This window comes from Canis lupus, chromosome 16, assembly GCF_048164855.1.
Source record: "Canis lupus baileyi chromosome 16, mCanLup2.hap1, whole genome shotgun sequence".
In the NCBI taxonomy this organism is placed as follows: domain Eukaryota; kingdom Metazoa; phylum Chordata; class Mammalia; order Carnivora; family Canidae; genus Canis; species Canis lupus.
This window is the reverse complement of record NC_132853.1, coordinates 4,233,090-4,258,210: the sequence shown is the minus strand read 5'-3', so window position 1 is coordinate 4,258,210 and position 25,121 is coordinate 4,233,090. Positions and strand designations below refer to the sequence as shown.

At 45.3% G+C, this 25,121-nt stretch overlaps 1 protein-coding gene across 8 annotated transcripts in view; it reads right to left on the bottom strand.

The window, feature by feature from the left end:
• MVB12B (multivesicular body subunit 12B) overlaps window positions 1–25,121 on the bottom strand; it is a 186,397-nt gene that overhangs the window by 98,251 nt on the left and 63,025 nt on the right. For 7 of the 8 annotated variants that reach the window (XM_072777954.1, XM_072777949.1, XM_072777947.1 and 4 more), the window contains 3 exons: window positions 24,262–24,358; window positions 17,133–17,262; window positions 13,135–13,257 (listed from right to left, as the gene is read on the bottom strand). In XM_072777954.1, coding sequence (XP_072634055.1) covers window positions 13,135–13,257; window positions 17,133–17,262; window positions 24,262–24,358 — 350 coding nt within the window. Of the gene's footprint in view, window positions 1–13,134; window positions 13,258–17,132; window positions 17,263–20,721; window positions 20,867–24,261; window positions 24,359–25,121 lie in introns of those variants that run through there. The other variant, XM_072777955.1, reaches the window with a different exon arrangement.

Genomic DNA, 25,121 nt, shown 5'->3' with positions numbered 1-25,121 from the left:
ACAAGCACTGTAAAATTTAACTCTTGGATTTAAAATGTGCCATTGAGCTCCTCAAACTGGGGAATACCAAGGATACTGTGGCCAGCTGCTCAGGAGAAGAGGGCGTGATGAGGGGCAGCAAAGCTCAAGGAAACTTTCAGCCTGGTACAGTGGACTTGAGGCCTTAGGGGAGCCTCGTAGAGGTGGGCACTGCAGAGCCCTGCTGGTGTTCAAGGGGAGGGAAGTCAGTAACAGCATTAGAAAATGTGGATTTTTCTTCTTTCAAAATGCCAACAGCTCAACAATTGCATTTTTTTTTAAATTTTATTTATTTATGATAGTCACAGAGAGAGAGAGAGGCGCAGAGACAGGCAGAGGGAGAAGCAGGCTCCATGCACCGGGAGCCCGATGTGGGATTCGATCCCGGATCTCCAGGATCGCGCCCTGGGCCAAAGGCAGGCGCCAAACCGCTGCGCCACCCAGGGATCCCAACAATTGCATTTTTAAAAAAGATTTTATTATTTGAGAGAGAGAGAATATGAGCAGGGGTGGGAGGGGCGGGATGGAGAATCTCCAGCAGACTCCACACCCAGAGTGGCGCCTGACTGCGGAGCTCCATCTCACGATCCCGAAATCACAACCTCAGCTGAAATCAAGAGTTGAACGCTTAACCAACTGAGCTGCCCAGGTGCCCCTCAGCAACAGCATTTGTAACTATCTATCGGTTTAGACAAGAGATAGCATTCCCTTAAAGTACTCACTTTCACTGTATGACAAAACTTTTGACATTTCATAGATGTCATGTGATCCTGCAGGACCCAAAATAAGTTTTTTTCATGAAATCTCTCCCAAGGCCCCTAGGACAGGACCAAAAGCTGGCTTCCCACATTGCACGCGGCCATGGTAGGTCCTGAGCTCTTTCTGCTTCCAGACTCCACAGGTGCTTTGGATGAGGGACATCCCCATAAGTTCGGATTAGCAGTTTTCTGTTAAAGGCTTGAGATGGGTTCATTTACCCTCCTGTGGAAGTTGTCAGCACTCCATCTGCGATGGCCGCTTTAGCAGGAGGCCGATTACCGGATGGAGGGATGATGGGCTCTGGGCAGCGCCAGCACGGCCCCCTTTGGCCTCAGCCCCTCGCGTCCCCCACTTGGCCCCCTGCCTCCTTCAGGCCTGCGGCAGCAGACCCAGAATCCATCAGCCCCGCTCCGAGGCTGCTCACTGTGGGAGCAAACGGCGTCGGGAACTTTGAAACTTTCCTTTGTATATTACATTAATCCATATAAGAAAATCTCTTTTAATGAGGAGTGATGTAGTTACAAACTCTCCAGAGCCATAATTAGAGCAAACTAATTGAAGTTGTGTTTTGACACACTTTCCAAATTCACGGGTGCCGGATGACATATTCACAACACTGGCTGCCGCACAACCATGGCGACGGCAAAATCATTAGGCTAATAACACTTATTTGCATTCTTATCACGCCGGCAGCTCTCCCTTAAATACTGTTTCTACCATTGCTCCTTTACTGTAAGTTTCCACTGAAAGATATTAACAGTAATTATTACTACTTTAGTGGAATTTTAATGTTAAAGAATAACAATGTGCATTAACATACATTGAATGCCAATCCTTTCAACCACCTTCAGCAGGTTTAGGGGTTCTTCCCAGCCCCCATCCCACGGCCTGAGGGGGACTGAGATGCTACTGAAGTTTCTTTTAGGACAACCACTCAGAGCCCACACCCAGTGAGATATGAAGTCAGGGTTTCTCAACTATTTTGTTTCAAATATTTGATGAGAAAAATCTTTTCTTCCTTTTTTTCTTTTTTAAAAGCACATGAAAATGAAACAGTTAAGGAGAAATTTTTTCCAAGCAGTTAAAAAAAATCAACAATTTACAACATGGTCTTTGGTAATAATATTAATGAATTCCAGGAGGACGTGCTTTAACCATTCGGCCGCCACCCTCTCGGTGATTAAAGACAGACTTGGAATAACTAGAACGTGAGAAAGGCCAGTGGGGGTGGGGCGGCCCAGGATCTGTCAATACGGAGGCCCTGTTTGCCACCAACAAGGCCAATTTTTTGGATGCTTAACTCAGACACTCACACACAGAGAGGAAGGCTCGACAGTTCTAAATAATGGTTATTAATGACTCCCTCCTCTAAAGTGACAAATTACTCCTGAAATTTAGAATCGAAGAGGTATGAAGAGTGAATGAACATGACAGGAAATGCTGGGGAACACAGAGTTCCCACTTACTCTATGTGGAGGAGGGCGGGGCTGCAGAAAACAATGAAGGTCCAGGTCCCTCCTGTTTAGGTATGCTGGCGACCACAGCCCTCCCTGTCCCGGGAGTCTCCCAGGACCTCATGTGGGGTAAGCAAGGGCAGCAAAACGTTGTCTGTCCCACACACCGTAGGAAGTGTAAGATGCTAGGTGCACCATAGCTGGAGGTGACACCTGGTCCCAGCCCTGCCTCTCTCCACGTGCATGGCATTGAGTCACCTCCAAGGGCCCCTCATTGGAAACTTGGGGTTGGGATAGGCAGTTGCTCAGATTCCCAGCTTCTGCAAATATTGTGGGATGGAGACAAACCAGCACCATTTCCCAATCCTAATCCAAGAGAAAATGAGTGCAAAGGTTGGCATCGTTTTAACAAAATGCACGATTATGTACAATTTCAAAGTACTCAAACAGACAATTGAGGATGGATGCTTAATCTCAACCCGTGAAGATTTAACTGAATGAAGAAAATGCTTCTGTAGAAAAATGCCAAAGACTATACTTTAAAGCTTTGGAGTTTTCAGTTAACCAATCGGTTATTTTTCAAGTCATGGATTACTTTAAAAAAAGAAAAGGAAAGAAAGAAAGAAAAAGAAAGGAGACTAGCTTCATAGCTGCAGCAACACTCCAAATCATGGTATTTATTCACTACACTTAAGTTTTATTACACTTGAACCCTGCAACGCCAAAACACCTACCTCCCATATAAAAGAAATGAAGAAAAAAGCGAAGTCTGGGACCCAGGGCACTGCACTTCCATTCCAGTTGATCTAGTCTAATCTTATAAACTGAAATATTTAAAGAGTCTCTAAACCTCACTGACCCTACTTTTAAAAACGAGGAACATATGGGCACTTCTAGCTTTTCATCTTCTTCCAGCCTACTAAAATATCCGCTTTTCCAAAATTCAAGAGCAGGGAGACTGCCAAACTCAGATCCATAAAAGGCTACGTGCGTGAGAGTGCAGGGTGGGCAGGGAACAGTCCGAGCAGAAAACAACAAACTCTAACAAAGAATCAAAGGCGCATTCTTCTTCTTGCTCAATCTCAGAAGCTGTGGAAAACAATTTGTTTAGCAAAATAAAGCAATGACTAATAAGGAGGTGCAATGCAGACCATGGTCTGGAATGGCTTATGGCTAACGTTTGGTGCCTGGTGAGGCTGCAGGGGACACTGAGGTGAAGACCTAAAATTCAGGCAGGGATGGATGGTGGAACCAGGCTCCAGCCCTGGCTCCTCTGAGTCCTGATGCTCTGCCCTTGGGTCAGCCGCCACCTCTTCCCGATGCAGCTTGCCCATTCCTTAAAGGCTTTGCTCATTCCCATTATGCACCTCATTGCATGATTATAAAGATGAAAACGATATCTATAAAGTGTTTGTACAATGCCTGGCACAAGACACTAAAAAAAAACTGTAGCTGAAATGATGATAATAATTTTATTTATTCTAATAATTATTAACATTATTATTCAACTGGAAACAAAACATCTGCTCAAGAAAGATATTCAAGTTGAATGTTACCCTACCCACAGGCAAAAACCCAACCCAAATAAAATTCTAGGGGCCTTTTAAAAGTTACTGCAAGCAAAGGATTTTTATTAAATATCCAAATTAATAATTGAAACCCTGCCTTGAAATAGAATAGCACTGGGATGGGAGTGGGTGGGTAAAATGGGAAATTTCACTTAACACCTATTTTTACTTTGTTCAGTGGCTAGATTTACACTGAGAGATCCAGGTGAAATATTCCACGGAGCTACCTGCAAATAGACTGTCAGCTTCCACTCTGATAAAAGGTAAAATATCCTCCTCTAAATGGCCTGGTTCACAAAACCGACCCTAAAGTGAACTGATAAATCTGTTCTGACACATGGAAAACTATTTTCATAATACTGAAAAAAGGCCTTTCTCCAAACCCCGGAGCTTAAACCTGTATAAAGAGCCCGCGCGTGCTCGCGGACCAGGCACGGGAGATCATTTCACATTTACAACCCTGCTTCCAGGACAACAACAAAAGCACACATCACCGTCATAACCACTGAGAAAAATAAGACACTCACAGAGTCACAGAAATTACAAAGATACCACGTTTACGAGCAAATACCTCATCAAAACCTGATGTGTAAAAGTGAAAGCCAGGAAGGCCAGCTCTGAGGTGGAAGCTGTATTGACTAGTAGTCAATTCTTCATTAAATAGAAGCTCTGACTTCCCAAGAAGCCATATTAAAAATTAATATCAAAAAGTGTATTGCTCAGCCTAAACTCATCATTCATATCCAACAACACCAAACTGCATTCTAATGAAATTTTCCCTTCAAAATTATTCTGACACCACAAGCGAGGTGGGATCCTGTTGCAAACGCAGTCACAGCTCTGTGACACAAGCATTTTAAAGATATTCTGAGAATCCTCCCCAGGAGGTCTCCTTCACACCGCTCCCATGATCGCCAGGATCAAACTGCTTGTAACCCTGCTTCATCGAGGGCTCTGAAACCATTCGAGGGAGCTGTGCCACCAGGACCCTGTCGTGTATGGCCTCCACAAGTTCTCCTCAGCCACTCTCTATTGCCCTGGTGGGCTGGGCCCTGGCCAGCGTTCACACGTCTCCTAAAAGGGTGTCAATGCAGACAGCATGGGCAGCTTCCAACCAGAGGAGGCTAGAGAAGACTATGGGCTCCTCCACCCACACCTGCACACGCCGGGAAGTCCTTGGCTCCCAGCTGCTGCTCAGGAGCCTGGAGAGGCTGAGTGTGAAGACAGCTGGGACACCTGGGTGGCTGCTTCACAGCTAGGGACCCTGTGGCCGGGAGCATCAGGGCCCAGTCTGTAAGCCACAGGCAGCCGTGGGGGGGTTCAAATCCTCACTCAGTAGCTGTGTAACCTTGGGAAAGGATTTAACCTCCTTGGTCTCAGTTTCCTCATTTTTTTTTTTTTTTTTTTTTTTTTTTTTTTTAGTTTCCTCATTTTAAAGTGGATGTGATGATAGTGGCCTACTTACAGAGCTATTATGAGGATTAAATGAGCTCTTATTTGTAAATCACTGGAAAGTGCTGGACACTTAGCAGGTATAATGTAAGTCTCTACTGGCTGGCTATCTTTCTGGCAGAATAGATGGACAGAGGGATTGAGAAGTATATGAATATCTGGTTCTTTGTCTCTAAAGCAGTTCACTTTATATATTCAACAGATATTCCAAGTACTTCCCATGTGCCAGGCACCCGGTGTTCAAAGGTCACTCCACTGAAACTTGCAAATTTTTGGAACATGTTAAGCCTTAATTGCAGAATTAAGAGAGAGGACACAGTTGAAAGTAAGTTTCATACTAAGTTTCCATACACGGGAGCACGATGTTATCATCTGTATTTCTGTGTGACTAGCCTTTTTCTGAAACTTTAAAGGACAGAAAGGAAAAGGAGAATCCCTGTCATCAATAAGCCAGCAAACCTATTCATAAGACCAAACATAAATACATGTAACAATGACAGGAAAATGTGAAATGCCAAATTGTCTGATGGGAGCAGCCGGAGGAGGGGAAGGGAGAAAACAGCCTAGGCCGGGCTTTCTAGAAGGGTTGAAGGCTACCCCAGGCCGGAAGGTGGATAGGACCAAAACTCTGATTTCTGGAGTCTGGTCTGCCCCTTCCTGGAGGACAGGGGCAGGCACGGGCCGAGATACATAGCAATGGCCACAGCAGAGATGGATCCTGTCCTCAGGAGTCAAGAGGAGAATCATCTGATTAATGCAAGATGATGTGGGAGGTAAGTCAGATAATAGGAAGCCAGCAAAGGTTCCAGAAAGAAAAAAGAACATGTGCAAATATGGAAACCCCAACAGGACAGCAGTCAACCTAGGGCTTTAATGTTCTTGGCAAAGAATGTAAAGGTGAGCTACTGAAATAAAGCCTCAGCCCCAGGAAGTTCAACCTCAAGTCTAACTTTGACTTAAATCAGTGTTCAGGTCTGACCCCATGGACAGCCCTTCTCAGAGACACCCCTGGCTGCTGGCACTTGTGAATGCACTGGATTGAAAGTGCCAATGGAAAAGAGAAGGGAACTCAAGTGTACAGTGTTGGTGCTTGGGCTGTGTGAAAAACATCTGCATTAAGTCTTCATCTTCAAAGGGGTGACACAGCAAGGAAGGATATGAAAATGTGTATCCCATCTTCAAAGCTAAATAAACAATATGTGTGGTTTTCGTGTGAAGGAAAAGAAAGTCTAATGATCCCAAGGGAAGCCAGACCCACAGTTGGGCCTGGGCATGTCGTGTGGAGGGGCAAGGGTCTGAAGGCCCTTGCAGGAAGAGCCAGCCCCAAGCCCTCTGTCAGTGGGCCACAGCAGAGGGTTCCCCTGGAGCTCCCATACCCCAAAACTGTCTCTCATTCATATGGGAGTGAGCACGGAATCCAGGTCACACAGTGTTTACTACTATGGGGGAGGAAATGAAATCCCTGGAATCGGCTCTTGGCTTCTAATCTCACCTTGTTGCAGGACAATCCTTCTCATAAATGAGGAACTTTAAAGAGAAGAGCTTTCAACTCTGGAATCCCCTTCACTCCCCTAGGCTAAGGCTTCTCCTCCTCCATGAAACCTGTAAGACAGGAAAACCGGCCGAGCCTCCAGACCAGCAAGGTCTCCAGTGCCAAGCTTTCCACCTCTCCTCAACAGGGAAAACCTGGCCTCCCTGGTGGGTGCCATCCCGGGCCTCCGATTCAAGTCCTGCAACAACAGGGCAGGTGACACATGTCCTCTGCAGCACAAAGCCCATCTTTTCACTGAACGCTGACAGGGGCTTAGCCAACAGGATGCCAGTCAGTGCTCGGAGGCTCCCTCCCAGTTGCTGGCTTATTCTGTGGGTTGATCAAGTGGCGGAGTTGATCCCACGTCCCCAGGAAGGTGGGGTCAGGGAGGCTGGCAGGGACACATAGTACAGCGGCTCATGGGTTTCTGATGACAATGGCTGTGATAGGGGTGGGGGGGGGGGGTGGCGAGCCTGGGCATGCACAGCCTGAATTCCAGATCCTCGCAGTGTGATTGTCTCTCTCCTTTAGGAAGAGCCATTAACCTTTCAGATGACAGCCCCAGGATTGGAGTGACGGAACGGTTTTTGAGGTCAGCAAGGATCTATGTTCTCAAAACCTGACATCGACATGCAAAAGTTGTGACTGAATCCTGGTGTCCCTGAGAGAAAGACTAAATGCATGTGACAGATCTTCTGCAATCAAAATGCCCCATTTCCCAGAGTATCTGTCACAGATTGATAACATCCACGCAAAAAGTTAAGAACAATTATGTCTGTCACTAAGAAACATACTTTGGAACCTGTGACTGACAACTCACTGGGAGCTGACAAATCACCAGAAGATTACCGGAACAACTCAGGGCAGCGCCATGTGTCTTGTAAGGGAGGCTCAGCCCCGCCTGGTACCTGGGAGAGGCTCCCCTGAGGCTGCACTTCTCAGGTGGAGGCTGTGGGGCAGGACTCAAGAGCTGGCAAAGTGGTGAGTGCTATGCAACTTAGGGGAGGATGGGGTGGGGCACTTTCTCCTGGGGGAGGGACAATGTCCCCAGCAGGATCATAGGACATACCCGTAGCCTGAGGTGGCACCTTCTCCTTCAGAAGTGCAGAGTGCAAGACTCATGCCAACGTGCAGGCCTGAGCTACTAGTGGAGCTACTAGAACCACACACTCCCATCTTTTCTAGGACAGCCCAAGCCCTGGGTCCACATAAGGTAGAAATGCCAGAACTCTGGAGTCCAGACTACCTATTTTGCATGGACTCTGAAAGGGGCAAAATACATGCAAGACACGGGGTCAGCACAGCCGGGGGCCCTCTGTGCACCCCACCCCAGGGAGGGGGCCACACTGCCCTCTGCAGCTCTCTGAGCCTCTTCCCAGACACCAAGCATTGATGAGCAGAAGGGGACAGTGGCCACAAGTCAGATGATGAGGAAGTGCTGAAAGCTGCACACACAGACCCTGGTGACAAGCACCCACCAACTCTGCACCCTCCTCACCGGCTGGAGCTTCTCAGAGTCACCCTTGGCAAGATGTCTGCAGGACCTACCATGCAAGTCTGCGGAGTCTGAATTTTTTTTTTCCTCAAGTAGGCTCCACACCCAGCGTGGAGCCCCATGTAGCGCTTGAACCCATGACCCTGACATCAAGACCTGAGTTGAGGTCAAGTTTCAGACATTTAAGCCACTGAGCCACCCAGGCACCCCAGGAGTCTGAATTTTTGAGGGTGGGGACAAGACAAACCTAAATAAGGCTTATAAAGAACCCCTGCAGGTCTAAAAATCCAACTGTTTGAAAGCTGCCGGAGGTTGGGAGCACACAACCTCTGGAGTGTGCTTCTTCAGTGCCATGGGATTTTTGCCTTTGGGGAATTCTTTCTTAATTTTTGGAACATGTTAAGCCTAAATCTAGCATCTTAAAACTTCCGTCCATTTGATCTAATTTTTGTCTTCTGGGGCTGCCTAATGACCCATCCCCACCTGGAAACACTTCTTTCTCTTCTACAGCTTGACTATATAAACACCTGAAGCCAGCTGCCCTATCTCTCCTCAGGTCAAAACAGCAATTCCTCGTACCCAAATTCAGTACTTAATTTGGGTAACTTTTACAAGGTGGTGCATGGCAGTGGACGTGACCCTCCCAATGAACCTGACAGGTGTGGGACACTACCTCCTGGACATGCTGGGCAAACTGGGCTGAGTTCCACGCAACCCCAGTTCATGCCGAGCCTGGTCACTGCACACAAATCACCGCCTTAGCAGGTCTCCTCATTGCGGTTCTTGTGCAATTGATTTTTTTTTTTAACCTGGGGTGGGGGGTGGGATGTGCTGTCTGTTTCCACCCATCACCTTTCATCTCCTGGTTCCAGTAGGATGTTCTAGCTGTAGAGGAGATGCAGGGTATTGATTCTGTCATTCAGCACATCAGCTCTCCCTAATGGCTCTGTGTCATCTGCAAATTTGATAAGTGTACCTCTGATGTCTTTATCAAGGCACTGGTTCCACTGTTCAGCAAGCCAGGGGGCAGCAGTCCACTAGGGGCCCCCTCCTGGGATGACATGAAGTCATTCATTTATCCATACTCCGGGGCAACCGGTGCTCTATCAATTGTGAATCCACCTTCCTCCCAGATATTTTCCAAACCTTGGAACTAGCAGCAGCAGAAGCACCTTTAAGAGCTGGTGTGTGAGAGGAGCAGGGGCTGCTCTGGTTGAAGTGGGAAGATGTTTCTTGTACCTACACTCTGCCCCAAGGCAGCAGCATGGAAGAGAAGCAGAAAAGCCTGGATCTGCCGACCAACTGACCACTTGTATGTAACAGGCTGACTTGCAAGTTGAGGCCAGCTCGTCAGACAGATGGGGAGATGGGACCATGCCTCAGCCCCAAGGCCAGTCCTTGCTGATCAGGGTGCATGAAGCAGACAGGTAGAGGGTGGAGCAGCACTGATACCCAGGGAGAAAGGTGGCATGCCCTTCTCACTGGGAAGTGGTCAGGAAAGTTGTGCAGAGATGTATGCAGGTGAGGTGAAGAATCATTGAATGAGGAAGAGCTCTGCCGAGATGGGTCATCCTGCCTTTTGCCACGAACTTTATCAAACATTTCGCTTGATTCCCTGGATACAGCCAAAGGGGCTCCCTCACCCCTCTAGGGGCCCGGCCATTCTGAAAGGACAACCCCAGAGCTGGCATTCTCTGCAGCAAGAGAGGAAGGAAACAGGCAGAAAGCACTTGTTCCCAGGGCCGACACTTGCCTCTGAAAGGAGAGGGCAGTTCTGCTAGGACTTATCTACTCTGAAAAAGTCCACCTACTGAGCCTTTTGCCTGAAATAAGCTGGGGATAACAGCTCTCCAAAAAATGGCATGGAATTCTTTGAAATATGAGTGACAACATGAGAAATGGAGGCAGAACACGTTTTTAACTTTTGAGACAAAAGCTTGAGTTCAAGCAGGCAACAAGGTCTGCTGCTGGCCCTTCTGTTGGTCCCTTGCAATCTGCAGAGGGATATGCTGGGAAAGGGGCCTGTAGTCCCTTGCTCGGAACAAGCAGGCCAGTCCTCCTGGCCACCTCCAAATCTGGTCAGTAGAGGGCACTGCATCACCATACTCTCTCTCCAACCCCTGCTTTGCCACCGGATCCTTGCATCCACACAAAAGACCACACTTGGAAGTATTTCTAATGCTTATGCTCTAATCAGAGAAGGACCCAAGGAGTGCTTAGGGATTCATGAGTCATCAGGGGCAGGGAGGCTGCAGCAGAGGGTCCTAGGCTGTTGGAGAAGCATTTGCTGCAAGACTGAATGCATGCCTGGATCTGGATGGAGCGCTCAGGAGGTAACAGGAACTGGACACGGTTCCTGACCTCAAGGAGTTCAAGATGTGACCAAAACCCAAGGTGAAGGCATGATGGCTGGGAAGAAGCATTCAGAGAGGAAAACCCAGCCCCAAGGTGTTCAGGGAAGGCTTCCTGGAAGAGGAGGCATTTGAGCTGACATCTAAGGCAGGTGATTTGACACACTGTTCCACAGGTGTCCACATGAGCAAAGGCACAGAAACATGAAAAAGGAAGGGCAGAAGAGACAACCAGTTGAGCTTAAAATCTGAAACTTAGGAATGGGGGAGAGAAGAGGTCTTGGGGGCTGGATTTGGAAGCCTATACCCTATGGGCCCACTGCAGACCCCCACACAGGATAACAAGCAGCTCACCACCAGAGAGAAAGCGCTCCGATTCCTCTGCTGGAAAGAAGGCAGACCTCAAGCTTCAAGAAAGAAGATGCTCATCATTTCATAAACCTTCAGTGTAAATTGAGTGAAACATCAGCACTTCATTTTTAAAAGTCAAAGGTACTGAGTAGGAAAACAATACAAAAAGCAAAGACGTCAAACCTCCCCCAAGGCATTAGGAGGGCTCACAGAGATGTGCATGCCACCTGGAAATTATTGCCCAGTAATGGGAGAGGAGAGCTTGGGGCAGACAAGTGGTGTTTACTGGGAAGCATTAGTGTGACATTTGATGATCCTACTGCATACTGTTGGACTTAACTCAGTCACGTGGGAATACATTTTATATGGACAATTTTAACATGTGTTTCATTTGGCAAGTAAAGCAAAACTGATCCAATTCCCTTGGAGCCATTGTAAACCACAAACTGTACAAGTTTTGCATAAAATATATAAACCTTATAAACCCCTTGTTCTGACACACTACCTTCCATTCTGCCCAGCTCCCTGTGGCCTGCGTTCTAGGGCCCTCTGGCTGACTGGCAAGCTTCTGAGGAAGTTGCTCTTCCTGCTTTAACAGGGAGAATCAGTGCTCTTTATCCAACACAAAGTTATAACCTGCCTGGAGGTGGGGCCCACATCTAGGCCCTTCCAGGCTATGTGATGTCAATGGGAAGCAGCTGTGACCACTCTGGGGCTATGGTTTGAGCTGGCCCAAGCACAGGTGACAGGCCTGAGCTGACCCCTAGCACAGCTAACAGTGACAGCAGCTGTGCTGGTGCCCTGGGTATTGAGAAAGGAACATGAAAATGCTGAGTTGAGCAGTGGCAAGCCTTGTACTCTGAAACTGGAGACACTCCACTGCTCAGTCTGACTCTGGGGAGCTCAGTGGCTCTTCCTACCAAAGTGAGACTAACAACTACTTGTCAAGTTTCAGGAGACTCAGGGTAGTCAAGTTGAAGTATCATTCTGGGTTGGTGGAAACTGTCACGAGAAAGACCAGACTGTCTTTATGGGGTTTGTCCCAGAGGACAGAGTCCTCTGAGTTGCTGGCTCACGACAGTGGCACTCTTCTAAGGTGGGGGCATACCCTCAATTAGAGGAGCAGCCCGAAGAGAATCTGTGGCTTCCCCACCCTCTCCTCTACACTTCCTGGTGCCCGGGAGGAGCTCCACAGTCTATTCCTGACAGACATTGTTCATCTTTCTTTATCCATGTGGAAGCTTTCAGACTCATTCTCATGTATGTGATATCAGCCCTCAAACAGCACTGCCTTACCAATTCTTGTTTTATTTACTTTTGTAATCCATTTTTCAAATTTAATCCCTCATTGTTGTTTGTTTCTTGCCCTCAAATAATTCAGTACTAGTAAGGCAGTGGATATTTTTTATTATTGAACTATAGTTGACATATAATGTTGTATTAGTTTCAGGTGCACAACATAAGAAATCAACAATTCCCGACATTATGAAATGCTCACCATGATAAGTACTGAGAGGTAAGAGGTTTTTTTAATTTGAAAAGATTCTTTTTATCACCTGCTTTTTTGCAGAGACCATTACTACCTCTATTAAAACTGAAATCAGATGCAGAGTGACCAGTTTGCTCACCCAAATTTCTTTGTGGAATTACTGAAACCAACATCTCCTGAAAACCTTCTCACAATTCTCTCAAACCCAAACTACCCATTTCTTGGTCTGTGGCTCCCTGGGAAAAAAAAAAAACGATATGAAAATGAACAAAATTACTTACCAGCCCTCCAATGAGCTATTGACCAAGGCAGAGAAGGAACTCTACCTTCTTATGGCCAGAGTTCCCAACCACATGGTTACAAATCATGTGTTTGTGTGCAGCTATGAACTCTTTAGAATAAATTGCAAGCCAATTTAAAGTTGCATATTCTGCTGTCTTTGGAGCCTGCAGAATATGTACAAGACAGAATACAGAATGGCCTTCACATTCATGTAATGCAAATATTTCTAATTGGATTTTTAAAAAATCTCCTCTAGTGGTGTATTGCTTCTGCAGTTTACAGTAGATAGGAGGTGAGGGTGTTTTAAAATGTTCTGCAGTGAGACTCAAGACCACATCACTGTGACATGCATAGCAGCACAAGACACCACTGACGAGGCCTCACCTGGGGAGGTTGGGGGCTGGGGTGGAAGCAGCTGATGACTGGGAAGGTGTTGTGGGTTGAGATGAGTCATGATTCCTTGGTACTTTGCCCATTCGATACCAGATCCCCATGCTGTTCAGTTCCCTATAGGAGAAAAGAGAAATATTCATGGTGCGGTTCAAAACAAAGCATTTACCTGAGCAATAAAGCAAACCAACTCATTCAAAAGAATCAGAGCCTCAAACACCAAGGAGTCGACTCTTGCCCACCAAGATCAGTTACATCACCTCCCTTGGTGCTCTGGGTATCAGGGTTCAGAGCCTGAAGGGAAGTCAGCTGCCCCAACAAGGCAGGCTCTCTGATATGCCACTTTACCTACCCTGGAGCCTGCCTTCCTGTATACTATGGACATTTTCCTTGGTACTCAGTCTTCAAAATTCTTTTTATTTTGCCACTTCATTATGGGTAATTATGTAGTAATCCACTTCAAGTACTTTATATGGTTAGGGTGAGACAGGTGGGGAAACAATGGGTGAATGGATGCATGTGTCTGTATTGTTTTTGTTTTTGTTTTTTAAGATTTTATTGATTTGAGAGAGAGACAGAAGAGAGAGAGAGAGAGAGATAGAATGAGAGCCCATGAGTGGGGAAGGGAAGGGGCAGGGGGAGAAAGAGAAGAAGGCTCCCTGCTGAGCAGGGAGCCCAACTCAGGGCTGATCCAAGGACCCCAGGATCATGACCTGAGCAGAAGGCAGATGCTTAACCGACTGAGCCCTCCAGGCACCCCCATGTGCCTGTTTTTGTTTTTGTTTTGTTTTGTTTTGTTTTGTTTTTACCTGTTAGGGGAATTAGCTGCACCCTGCTCAAGGACATGTCCCAACTTCTGGATAAAGCTCCTACTGCCTGGATGTCACCTGCAGTTGGCTTCATTCTTGGGGGCAGCTGAGGAGACCTCTTTGAACCACAAAGCCTGAGGCATGTGCCCCACAGGCCACTACAACCAAGAGTGGTCACAAAAGGGCTTAACAGATGCCACATCAGGTCTCCTGTTCCCTGATGTGCACACTTACCTCACCCTATTAGGAGTGTTTATGAGACAGGTTTGGTCTTAGGAACTGGAATGGGATTATTTTAGCCACATCCAACTTGAAATGTCTCAACTGCCCCATAGAACTGCATCTCATCAAATGATGAAGACATATTTATTCAGTGGAGACTTTTGGTAGCTTCTCAGGAACTATCCTAAACCATGATCATGTCTCATCAGAGGGCTGATACCCCTCACTCTCTGTTCCATCACACCTCAGCATGGCCACAGGGTCTCAACCTGGGAGAGGCTGCTCTCAGACTCAGATTTGGCTCTTCCAGTGGACAACCCTGAACTCTTGCAGAGTAATGTATGTGCTCATTAAAAAAAAAAAAAATTTATTTTTTTCATGAGACACACACAGAGAGAGGCAGAGACACAGGCAGAGGGAGAAGCAGACTCCATGCAGGGAGCCTGATGCTAGACTCGATTCCAGGACCCTGGGATCACAACCTGAGCCAAAGACAGATGCTCAACCACTGAGCCACCAAGGTGTCCCTATATGTGCTCATTCTTAAGAAAAAGGTGACTCAGAGTTCTGGAGACTGTTCTTTTTTCCTTCCTTAAAAATAACACTGGAATCGTCTTCTTCTGGAAAGGAATTTTTGCCCTAAGATGATGCAAAATGTGCTTTACTTAGCAATCTTTTCAAAAGATATATAAAAAAAAAAAAGATTCTAGTTTTGACTATCAAGACATATGTGGTAACCATCTATTCTTCAGAATTGTTTAAATTGTTAAAAATGGAGTGTCTTAAAGCACGATAGCTTGTAATTAAAAATACATATAGTAACTGAAATTAGACTTTAAAAATTCATTATTAAATTGTTGGTTTCTACTATTTCTATGTAAATGGCTGCTTCTAGGTACCTGAAGTACAGTCATTCTCTTAACTATTTCCTCTTCCTGTAATCCTGTTTATATAATTAGTTTAAACCATGTTGCAAGACTTTGGAGTGTGTAGGAAGGGGATGATCCCAGAATCCTGAGACATTCAGATTTCACAGCCAAAGAGTCTAAACAAACTATCAAGCACCAGGATGCAAATCATCTGTTTATGTGACACCTGCTCCCCAGATGCTTCATGCAAACACACCTCTGGGCCATCACCCACGGGGAGAGACCCAAGGAGAAAGGCTCAGTTTGTAGAGTGAAGACCTGGGATCAGGTGAACAAGAAACAAAACAGCATAACCCAGATCCAGAGGCCATTGCAAAAGCCAAGCAGGAGAACACACCCATGGAGACCCATGAGGAGGAGCAGGATATCTGCAGGGCTGGCCAGAGAGAGAGGGATGCTGAAAATCATCTAGGGGATTCATGAGCTTGAGAGATCTGAATTTCAGTTGACTGAATATAATGAATATCTTTTATCTTCTGGATATCCAGCATCCATTTAGCTCTCTTTCTGACTCTCTGCCTTCCTTCCATATTTGGGGGGCAATCAGTGCCTCAGTCTTAGCCCCTTGGTTCCAATGGAGCCATGGAGCCAATCCTATTTCCAGCTCAGGCCTGGTTTCTCAGACAATGACACCTTTCCAAGGAGCAGTGATGCGTTCAGGGTCCACAGGACCCCAGTGAGATCAATCAAGAACAGTGAGACTGAATTCTAGAACCTGTTTGAATTATGAAGAACACAGACTTGCTCTTTGCCTCAGAAATTGAACTTGGAGGAAAAGTAGGTGGAGCAATTTCACCACCATTAGTCCACTAGGGGAGAACATGTGGAAGAATGGGATCCATCACATAGAATCAGAGCAAGGAGGTAAACGGGGAAACTAGAACCTAGTGATGTCTCCTGAGCACTTACTTTGAGCCACACCTGAAGCCATCTTGCCCCTGAACTCTGCTGTTATGCCACCCAACAAATTCTTCCTTTTGCTTGAGCCAGCCTGGGTTGGGTTTCCTGCCACTTACAAGCAAGAGTCCAGAGTGAAATCCTGACATTCCCTGTACTTCGTATTTATAAGACAGCTACAGAGTTGGGCCTCTGTGAACAAGACACAGTGGGCCTAGCCCTCAGCTGTCCTCTACTTATGGAAGATGAATATCAGACCAATGAAATGCACAAGGAATTATCATCTAGTCATGTGATATTCATGTTTCTTCCTGACTCAGACCCTCCAGTGGCTCTCCAGCGTGCTTGGAATAAAATCCAAACTGCCGCCATGTTGTATGAGGTCCTGCTAACTGCTCACTCCAAAGCCCAACTCATCCTTGATCACCCATGTCAGCCACACTGAGTTTCTTTCTGCTCCTGAACACACCACACTCAATCCCACCTTTACACTTGCTCTTCTCCTGAGCTTAGAAGGTTCTCCCTTCAAATCTCTACATGGCTGGTTTCTTCTTGACATTTGTATCTCTGCCACATGTCACCTGCCCCCACTGACACCCTCGCTGAAGTAGCCTCCATTCATTGCTGTTTCATTTTTGCCACTGACTGAAATGGTCTCACTCATTTGTTTCTTGTTTGTTGCTTGTCTCCCCTGTTAGAATCCAACTCCACAAGAGCCAGTCTTTGCTTGCTCATTCACCACCATATTCTGAGTCTCTGGCCCAGAGGTACAAATGGGTGCTCCTCAAATTCTAGTGGGGTGAACAAACAATACAGAGAGTTGAGGCTGAGTGGTCAAAAAGGAGAGAACGTCTGGGCCTTTGGGTATGTGGAAAGGCCCCCGAGGAGCCTAAGGATGAACACACAGAAGGACAAAGGAAGGAAAGATTGTTAGGTGGAGCAAGCAGCATGAACAAAGGCATGGAGAGGTCAAGAACTCCGTGTCTGGACTGGCAACACCATAGCAGAAGGGCAGCGATGAGAGGCAGGTGGCCAAGAGCCTTGTAGGTCACCCAGTCTAAGGACTTCATCCCCAGGAGTGACCTGAGCTCTCTCAGCAGAGAGAAGAGATGACATCTGTGTTACTAAGACTTACCCAATAAACGTGTACTGAGGAGGGGCCTGCTTGGTCCGCCCCATGATCCGAATGTCACAAATTGCAGCTTCAGTTGAATCCCGTGGGATAAATTTAATGCACAGCCTCTTTTTTCTAAAAGCCACTTCCTCTGAAGAAAAGGACAAGAAAAGGTATGAATCTTTCACAGATGCCAACATCTCTATTCTGAATGCTGTGTCTCCTGTCACATTCCCTTCCTAGCAGCAGAAGCGACTGGCCATCTGAGTCGCTGGGCTGTACCCCTCCTGCTCTCCACAGAGTGCAGAGGCCATGACTGCAGAGTGGACACCAGTCACCCTACCCTGCATCTGGGACCTGACCTCCTGGCACCCCTGCCAGGAAGGGCTCCCAGGGGTACACACATCTCTGTAAGGAGAAGCAGCTTGGAATAAACCCATAGGGCTGGTTTTTAAATGCCACAGTCACCATCTGCTTGCTGCTAAGGCCATCAGGGACATACGCACAGACCTCTGAGTATTAACACTTTTTGCCATGTGGACTTTTCAAACATTCCCCAAAGTGGGGAGGACAACAGAGGGAATCCACTTGTTCCCGTCAACCAGTTTCAACACTGTCAACAATGGACACGCTGCTTTTGTCACCTTCCCCCACTTCCTTGTAGTTTTGCTGGAGGATTTAAAACAAATCTCAATACCATGTCATGTCACCCCTCAATATCTCAGTAGGCATCCATAGCAAACAATTTGTTTTAATATGACCAGCAGGCTATTATCATATCTAACAAAATGAACAATGATTCCTTAGTATCAGTCAGTAGATAGTCTATATTCAAGCTTTCTCCATTGTCTCAAAATTACCATTTAACTATTGCTTTGCCTGGTCAAGATCCAAATGATGTCTATGCACTGAATCTGGTTGTTAGGTCTCTTAAGCTCCTTTTATTCTGTTACAAGCTCCCCCTCCCTCCTCTTTCCTTTAGGTTGCTGCTAAGTTGGTGAAATTGGGTCATCCTCCTGTATTTCCTGTGAAGTAGCAGTTAGGGCAAAAGGCTTGATTAGATTCAGGTTAGATTATTTTTTGGTTAGGTAGGAACTCTTCACAAGTGGTGCATATGTGTCCAATGGCATCCTGTCACGAGGCATGGAGTCCAGCTGTGCCACCCTGCATGGGTTCGGTGGTATTGGTCGAGTACTTGGATTAAAGTCCCCAACAACCATTCTTTGAGCAGTGTTTTTATCCCGATGACTGTTGTCTAGATCCATAATCTCATAAAAGTTTTCAAAATGGTGATTTCTAGTTCTGGATTCCTTCTGTATTCATTAGCTGGAATTCTACATAAAAAATAACTTGTCTTCTTCAACTACTTGGTCTCCTTGAAAAAGCTTTGGTATAGGAAAGAGAAATATGTGATTCTTTGCTCTTATTAAGTTTTAGAGCAATGAGAGAAGTGCATTTAAGGCCCTAGCAATCTCCAATGGTGACCTAGCAATCTCCAATGGTGACCAACCAGGTGTTTTTTGTTTGTTCATTTGTGGTTTTTAAGTATGAATTTCAATCAACTGCAGCCACTAGATACATGAGTCAGATGTGCCTGGTTGAAATTCCAACTCTGCCATCAGCTCTATGATCTAAGGCAAGTGACTTAATTTCTTTGAGTCTAGGTTTCATTATCTGTAAAAGGAAGTTAATGAAACCCCATTCCAAAGGGATGTTGGGCGGATGAAATGTGATAACACACTACATGCTTCACTTAGACCAGTGCCTGGCACACAGTAAGTGCTCAATAAAGCATAGCCATGAATGCTTTTATCATCATTATTACCAGTAAGCCTCCGGCACACAATTAATGGCAGTGTTTGGCATTGACTTTCAAGACCTTTCACTTCTGGAGCAGGAAGTAAGTTCACTCAAATCAGATAACAAAGGGGCAGGGAAGAACAGTCATGCCATTGGTCTTGGCTTGACCAAAGGGAGATGCCCATCTGTGGTGTTCTCTTATTGTTGACTGGGGGGAGGGTGCTTTTTAAAGAGCCAGGCAGAAACTCAGAAACTTGGTGGGTTCTTTTCAAACCAGGCAAGGAAACTGAGGGCTAGGGGATCATATCTATGAGCTATGGGTAATAATGTCTTGAAGCCAGACCCCAGACATTGAACCCTATGAGACATGGATTGCATTCTGGGGGAAAACACCCATGCCAACATTGCACCTTCAAAAACTATTAGCTGGTAAGACAAGCTAATAGACTTTCCAGACTTTGGAAAGTGTGAAGGTGAGAAAATGCAGGTATATTACTTGCTTTTGCCATGCTGCTCTTTGCTCTATTCCTCCATCTACAGCAATGCGGGGTAAGAGATGGAGCCACTAATTACACATGCTTAAACAAGGCCTAATTTTAAGTAAACATATTATACAGAGTCAATAGAAATGTGTTCAGTCATGCTAATGAACACAGAGAAAGGATACAGCACTTTACTAAAACAAACAGTCTTCCAGTTTTTAAGTACTGTGTGGATAGCAACAAACTATTTTAAATTCATTACAGGAGTCTCATCTCTTTGGCTGACTTTATGAAATCAGGGCCTTAAATGCACTGAAACTGCACAGAGCTGACCACAGGTTAATCTGGTCAGCCTGGGCTCACCTGTGCCCTGGGGAAAGGCTCCAGGAAATGACCATAAAACCCAAATGAACAGGCTCCCCTAAACTCACCCTCCTTGTTAATGAGACACTTCTTGATGACGCCAGGTCCTGCCCTGAGAATGTCCACCGGCAGCAACTGTCATGGGGAAGAGGCTTCCTACCTAGGATCACTGGGGCCCCATCACAACTAGACCACAGGCCCAGGCATGATGCAGCCCTGGCCTCCTCACTTAACTGGTTCAACAAATTAAGAGGAAATGCAGAATGGGAAATCCCTTGTGGCTCTAGAGTATATCAATATAAAGATATTATAAGTCAATTAGTTGTCAAAAATGAACACCAATGCAAATTTTGAAACTAAGAAAAGCATGAAGGAGAAGTGGGAAATTAACAGAAGTCTACAAGGCAATTTTAGTTCCTAAGCAGGCAAGTCATACAAGAATAAGCAAAAGCAGCAAGCAAACACTTTTGAAAATGTTCAGTCTTGCTAATAAATGACATGAAAATTAAATAAAATTAGAACAATAAAACTGAATAAAAATTTAAAACCTATGCTGGCAGGCCTGTGGAAAACAGGCACAAGCCTGTATCATTAGTGGCACTGTGAACTGGTACTTCTGGAAGTTAATTTGGCAACAGAGAGTAATAAAGCTTATCTTTATGGAGCCCATCCTCTGAGCAAGGCACTGCATACAGTAGGTGTCTCTGGTGCCTCAAAAATGAATTAAATGCAGATCTCACCCTCAAAGAAAAAGGTTAAGTAGTGAAGATATGTGGAAAACACGTAAAATGCTATAATGCAAGCTAAAAGCAACATTATGAGGTAGATACTAATCCCCCATTTTACAGATAAGGAAACTGAGACCCAGAAAGATGAAGTCAGTTGCTTGGGGTGCTAAAGCTGTGAGTGGCAAAGCCAAACTCAGAATTAGGGGAGTCTGACTCCAGGGCCCAAGTGCTACTCACCCTCTGCTGAGCCGCAGTGTGTCCTGACAGAGTCGAAGTATGAGGTGAGAAACAGAATCTATGACTTCCTTTGGCTTCTGGGCACTCTAACCTGCAGTGCTTACTTCCCTCCCTCCCTCTACTGAATGTGTGCTGTGCCGGGTGTGATGAAAAGCAGCAAAGAAGGCAGAGGGTCCCTGATCTCTGAGGAGAGCTCCATCTGATTACATTGTAATGCAACTTCCTGTTTTCAGGTCACCCACCAAACTAAGTGCCTGGAGGGAAAGGCCAGTATGTGAGTCAGCCACCATGTCTCTTGCAAAGCCTGTGGTGTTTACATAAGGCATTTATCAATCTTCACTGACTGTGCAGAAGAGCTTGCTTGAAACTGGCATCTAGGGATCAGAGATAGTTTCACACAGGGGGTGCAGAATGAAAGCTCACCCTTGAAAGATTTGGGGTGTGGACACTCAGAGTGGAAGCTTTCCTTCAAGCATTTCGATCAAGCAAATAAGTAGCATCAGGAAAGAAACAAGTGTGAAGAGCGCACAGTGAGTGCCTTGGTTTGCGTAAAGTATAGGGTGCTTGAAGACGAGGAAAATGCTTGTAGAAGAAGGTGGAAGAAGGCGGGAGGAGACCGTAGAGTCCCCGAGACCCAGGAGCCTCCAGTACTTGGAAACTCATCACAAGAAAATCATTCAGAACCTATGTGTACCCAAACTGAGCTATATAGATTCAACACCACTTCTATCAAAATCCCAGGTAGCTTCTTTGGAGAAATAGACTAAGCCTAAAAATTCATATGGGAATTCAAAGGAATAGCCAAAATAGCCAGAATAGCCAAAATAATCTTGAAAAGGAAGAACGAGGGTGAAAGAGTCATACTTCCTGGTTTCAAAACTTGCCACAAAGCCACTGTCATCAAGACTGTGTGGTATTCCACCATTTGCTTCAACGTGGATGGAACTGGAGGGTATTATGCTGAGTGAAATAAGTCAATCGGAGAAGGGCAAACATATGGTCTCATTCATTTGGGGAATATAAATAATAGTGAAAGGGAATAGAAGAAAAGGGAGAAGAAATGGGTAGGAAATATCAGAAAGGGAGACAGAACATGAAGACTCCTAACTCTGGGAAATGAACTAGGGGTAGTGGAAGGGGAGGTGGGGGGGTGGAGGTGAATGGGTGACGGGCACTGAGGGGGGCACGTGACGGGATGAGCACTGGGTGTTATTCTGTATGTTGGCAAATTGAACACCAATAAAAAATAAATTTTTATTAAAAAAAAAAGTGTGGTATTGGTGTGAGGAAAGACATATACAGATCAATGGAAGAGAGCTCAGAGTCCAGAAACAAACTCACATTTATGGTCAACTGATTTTCAACAGGGATGCTGAGACAATTCCATGGGGGAAAGAATAGCTTTTTCGACAAATAGTGCTGGAACAACATGACATTAACATGCAAAAGAATAAAGGTAGACCCCTATCTTATACTATACATAGATGTTAACTCAAAATGGATCAAAGGCATAAGTGTAAGAGTGAAAAATAGAAAATCCTCAGAAAAAAAACGCAGGTATACATCTTAGTGACCTTGGATAAAGCAATGCTTTCTTAGGTATGACACCAAAAACATAAGCAACAAAGGGAAAAAAGTAAATGAATGGAACTCCAACGAAATAAAAACCTTATGTATTTCAAAGGACATCAAGAAAGGGAAAAGAAAACCCACAGAAAGAAAGAAAATTTTGTGAATAATTGATACAGGGCTTATATCTAGAATATGTTAAAATATTTATAACTCAATAATAAAAAGACAATCTAACTTAAAATGCCAAAGGATCAGAAAAGACATTTCTCCAGAGGAGATATAAAAATGGCCAACAAGCACACAAAAATATGCTCAACACCATTAACCATCAGGAAATGCAGATCAAAACCACGAGAGACTTCATGTCCTCTAAGTTGGCCAGAGTAATAACAACATGTGTTGGTGGACATGTGGAGACACTGGAAGCCTTGTGCACTGTTGGTGGACAGGTGAGGGTCAGAGAGAAATGGGGAGTGACTGCTAATGGGTACAAGTTTTTTGGGGGTGTGTGTATGAAGAAATGTTCTAAAATTAATTGTGGTAGTAGTCACACAATTCTGTGAATACCCTAAAAACCACTGAATTGTACACTTCAAATGGATAAATTAATGGTATATGAGTTATATCTCAATAGAACTGTTATCAACAACATCTGATGCATAAATATATAAAATCTATCTGTAAAAGGCACTTAACCACATGCGATGGACAGGGTGGCACTGTGATTAACAGTATGGCTGGAGTCAGACTTAGGTGTGTCTTCTAGTTACTTCCCCACTTCCAGAAGTGTGATCGTGGATTAGTTCTTCAAACCCTCAGTAGTTGCCATGTCCCATTTTCCTCATATGGGACAGGTATAACAATACCCATCTTCAAACAGGGGTTTTCTAGAGATCCAGTGACGTCAGGTACTTAAAGCATTTACCTTGGCAGTTAGCATGTGGTAAGTATTGTACTACATATCAGCTATCATGATTATTAGCTAATTCATATAATAACAAGTAAAAGCAAAATGTCCAAAAGTGAGAGCACTAGAAATATGCAATATGTTTTCATGTTGTTTCATGAAAATAACGGCTGTGTGGCATCTATGTAGAAATGCAAAGTCTAGTCTATATGAAATGCTAACGAGAAAATAGCAAAAGATTATGGAAGCAAAATGGGGCTAACTATGGAAAACTGAAGTGTGCATGATGACCAAGACTGAGATACAGGATTTCATAAATGAATCAAGTGTAATAAGGAAAGGATGCTCTGTATTTTTCCATTTACTGCTTCACTGTTGGTGATATCCTAAAGTTGGTGACAGTAACTAAAAATAAAACAAGTTAAGTTATATCAAAATGAGGAGGTTCAACTATCCAGGGATTTTCCAGCATAATTTAATAATTGACAGGCGTGACAAGAGCTTCAAACCCTCCAGGATCCTGAAGAAGCTTCGGTGTGTCAGTGACTTACTTCTGCTGGGTGTGGCTCAGGGGTCAGAGTATTTACTGAAATTGGATCCTGTGTCCTCTAACATGCAGTCTTTCCGATTCTGGCTTTTCTTGTGTGTTCCAAAAGCCAAAAATAAGGACATTATTGCACTTATATTCCTTCGGCGTCTTTGATTTTTTTTCCTTTTGCTTCTGGGTTTTGTGCCAAGCTTGGCTTCAACGACACCAGAGGATGGACTAAGTAGAAACTATACCCAGTTTCACCGTTCTGTTCTTGGGCGAGCCGATTCAGCAGGGAGCCCATTCTAAGAGAAAAGGACATTCTGCTCATTTTCATGCTGCTTCCCAGAACACCACAAACTCCTTGGAGAACCAAGTCAGACACGCATCAAAAGCAGCAGGGTTTATTCATGGGCATGCAGCAAGACCTCCTAAAATGTTCTCAAAGAAAAATGCACATACAAAACATCTAAAAATACACCTGGAGGAAGAAAAATCCCATTGTGATGAGTGGTACTAAAAGGAGACTCACGTGTGTCCACTGTCTCCTGAATTGGGATGAAGCCTACAGGCAGAGTGTCCTTGATGTCAATGAGCTTCATATCCACTAGCACGTTCCCTAAATGACTCTTGGGAAGAAAGAAAAGAGATACAGACTATTAATCTGAACACCCCTGTGGTGGGTTTGCCATTTTGGCTTTGAGATGCATATTTAACACAATGACTCGTGCAGCTTTACGACAGCAGGTTAATTAGAGTAGGTACCACTCTATGTTTCCCAGTGGCAACACAGGGACTCAGGTGGCCCCCGGGAAGGAGCTTCTCTGTGGCACCTCAAAGCCATTCCCTCAGATCCTGCTTTGGTTAGCAAGACTGAGACCCAGGAGACGCTCAAGACATCACCCAGCAGAGGGCAGCTGTGTGCGCTCGTCCTGGGACCAGGCTGCCACTCAGCCAGGAGCTTTGGCTCTGGGGCCAGCTGGCTTTAGACAAAGCACATTCCTGGGGCAGTCACTGCAGCAGGAGAGAGCTGCATCGAAACCTACCAGAGAAACCAATCACGCTCTTGAGATTGCCTGTCTGCATATTGACATACATCTCAGTCGCCAGACGTTCTGTAAAATCCCAAGAATTATAAACTGATACAGACTGAAAAAGTGCTGCTGCCTCAATATTACACATCTGTTAAAATGACATGCAGAAGGGCCTCTTAAAGTTTCTATTTAGTGGTAGCATAGGGGGTCCAGAGTGCGCAGTTTCTGTAACCAGTGCAAAAATATCTTCTGAAGACAGCACACGCCATTCTGTAATTGCAAGAGAGCATCCTTTGAAAACACTCCAGCACTTTTAGCCCACATCTCTGGTTTTGAAATGCTCAGTGCCAGCACTAGC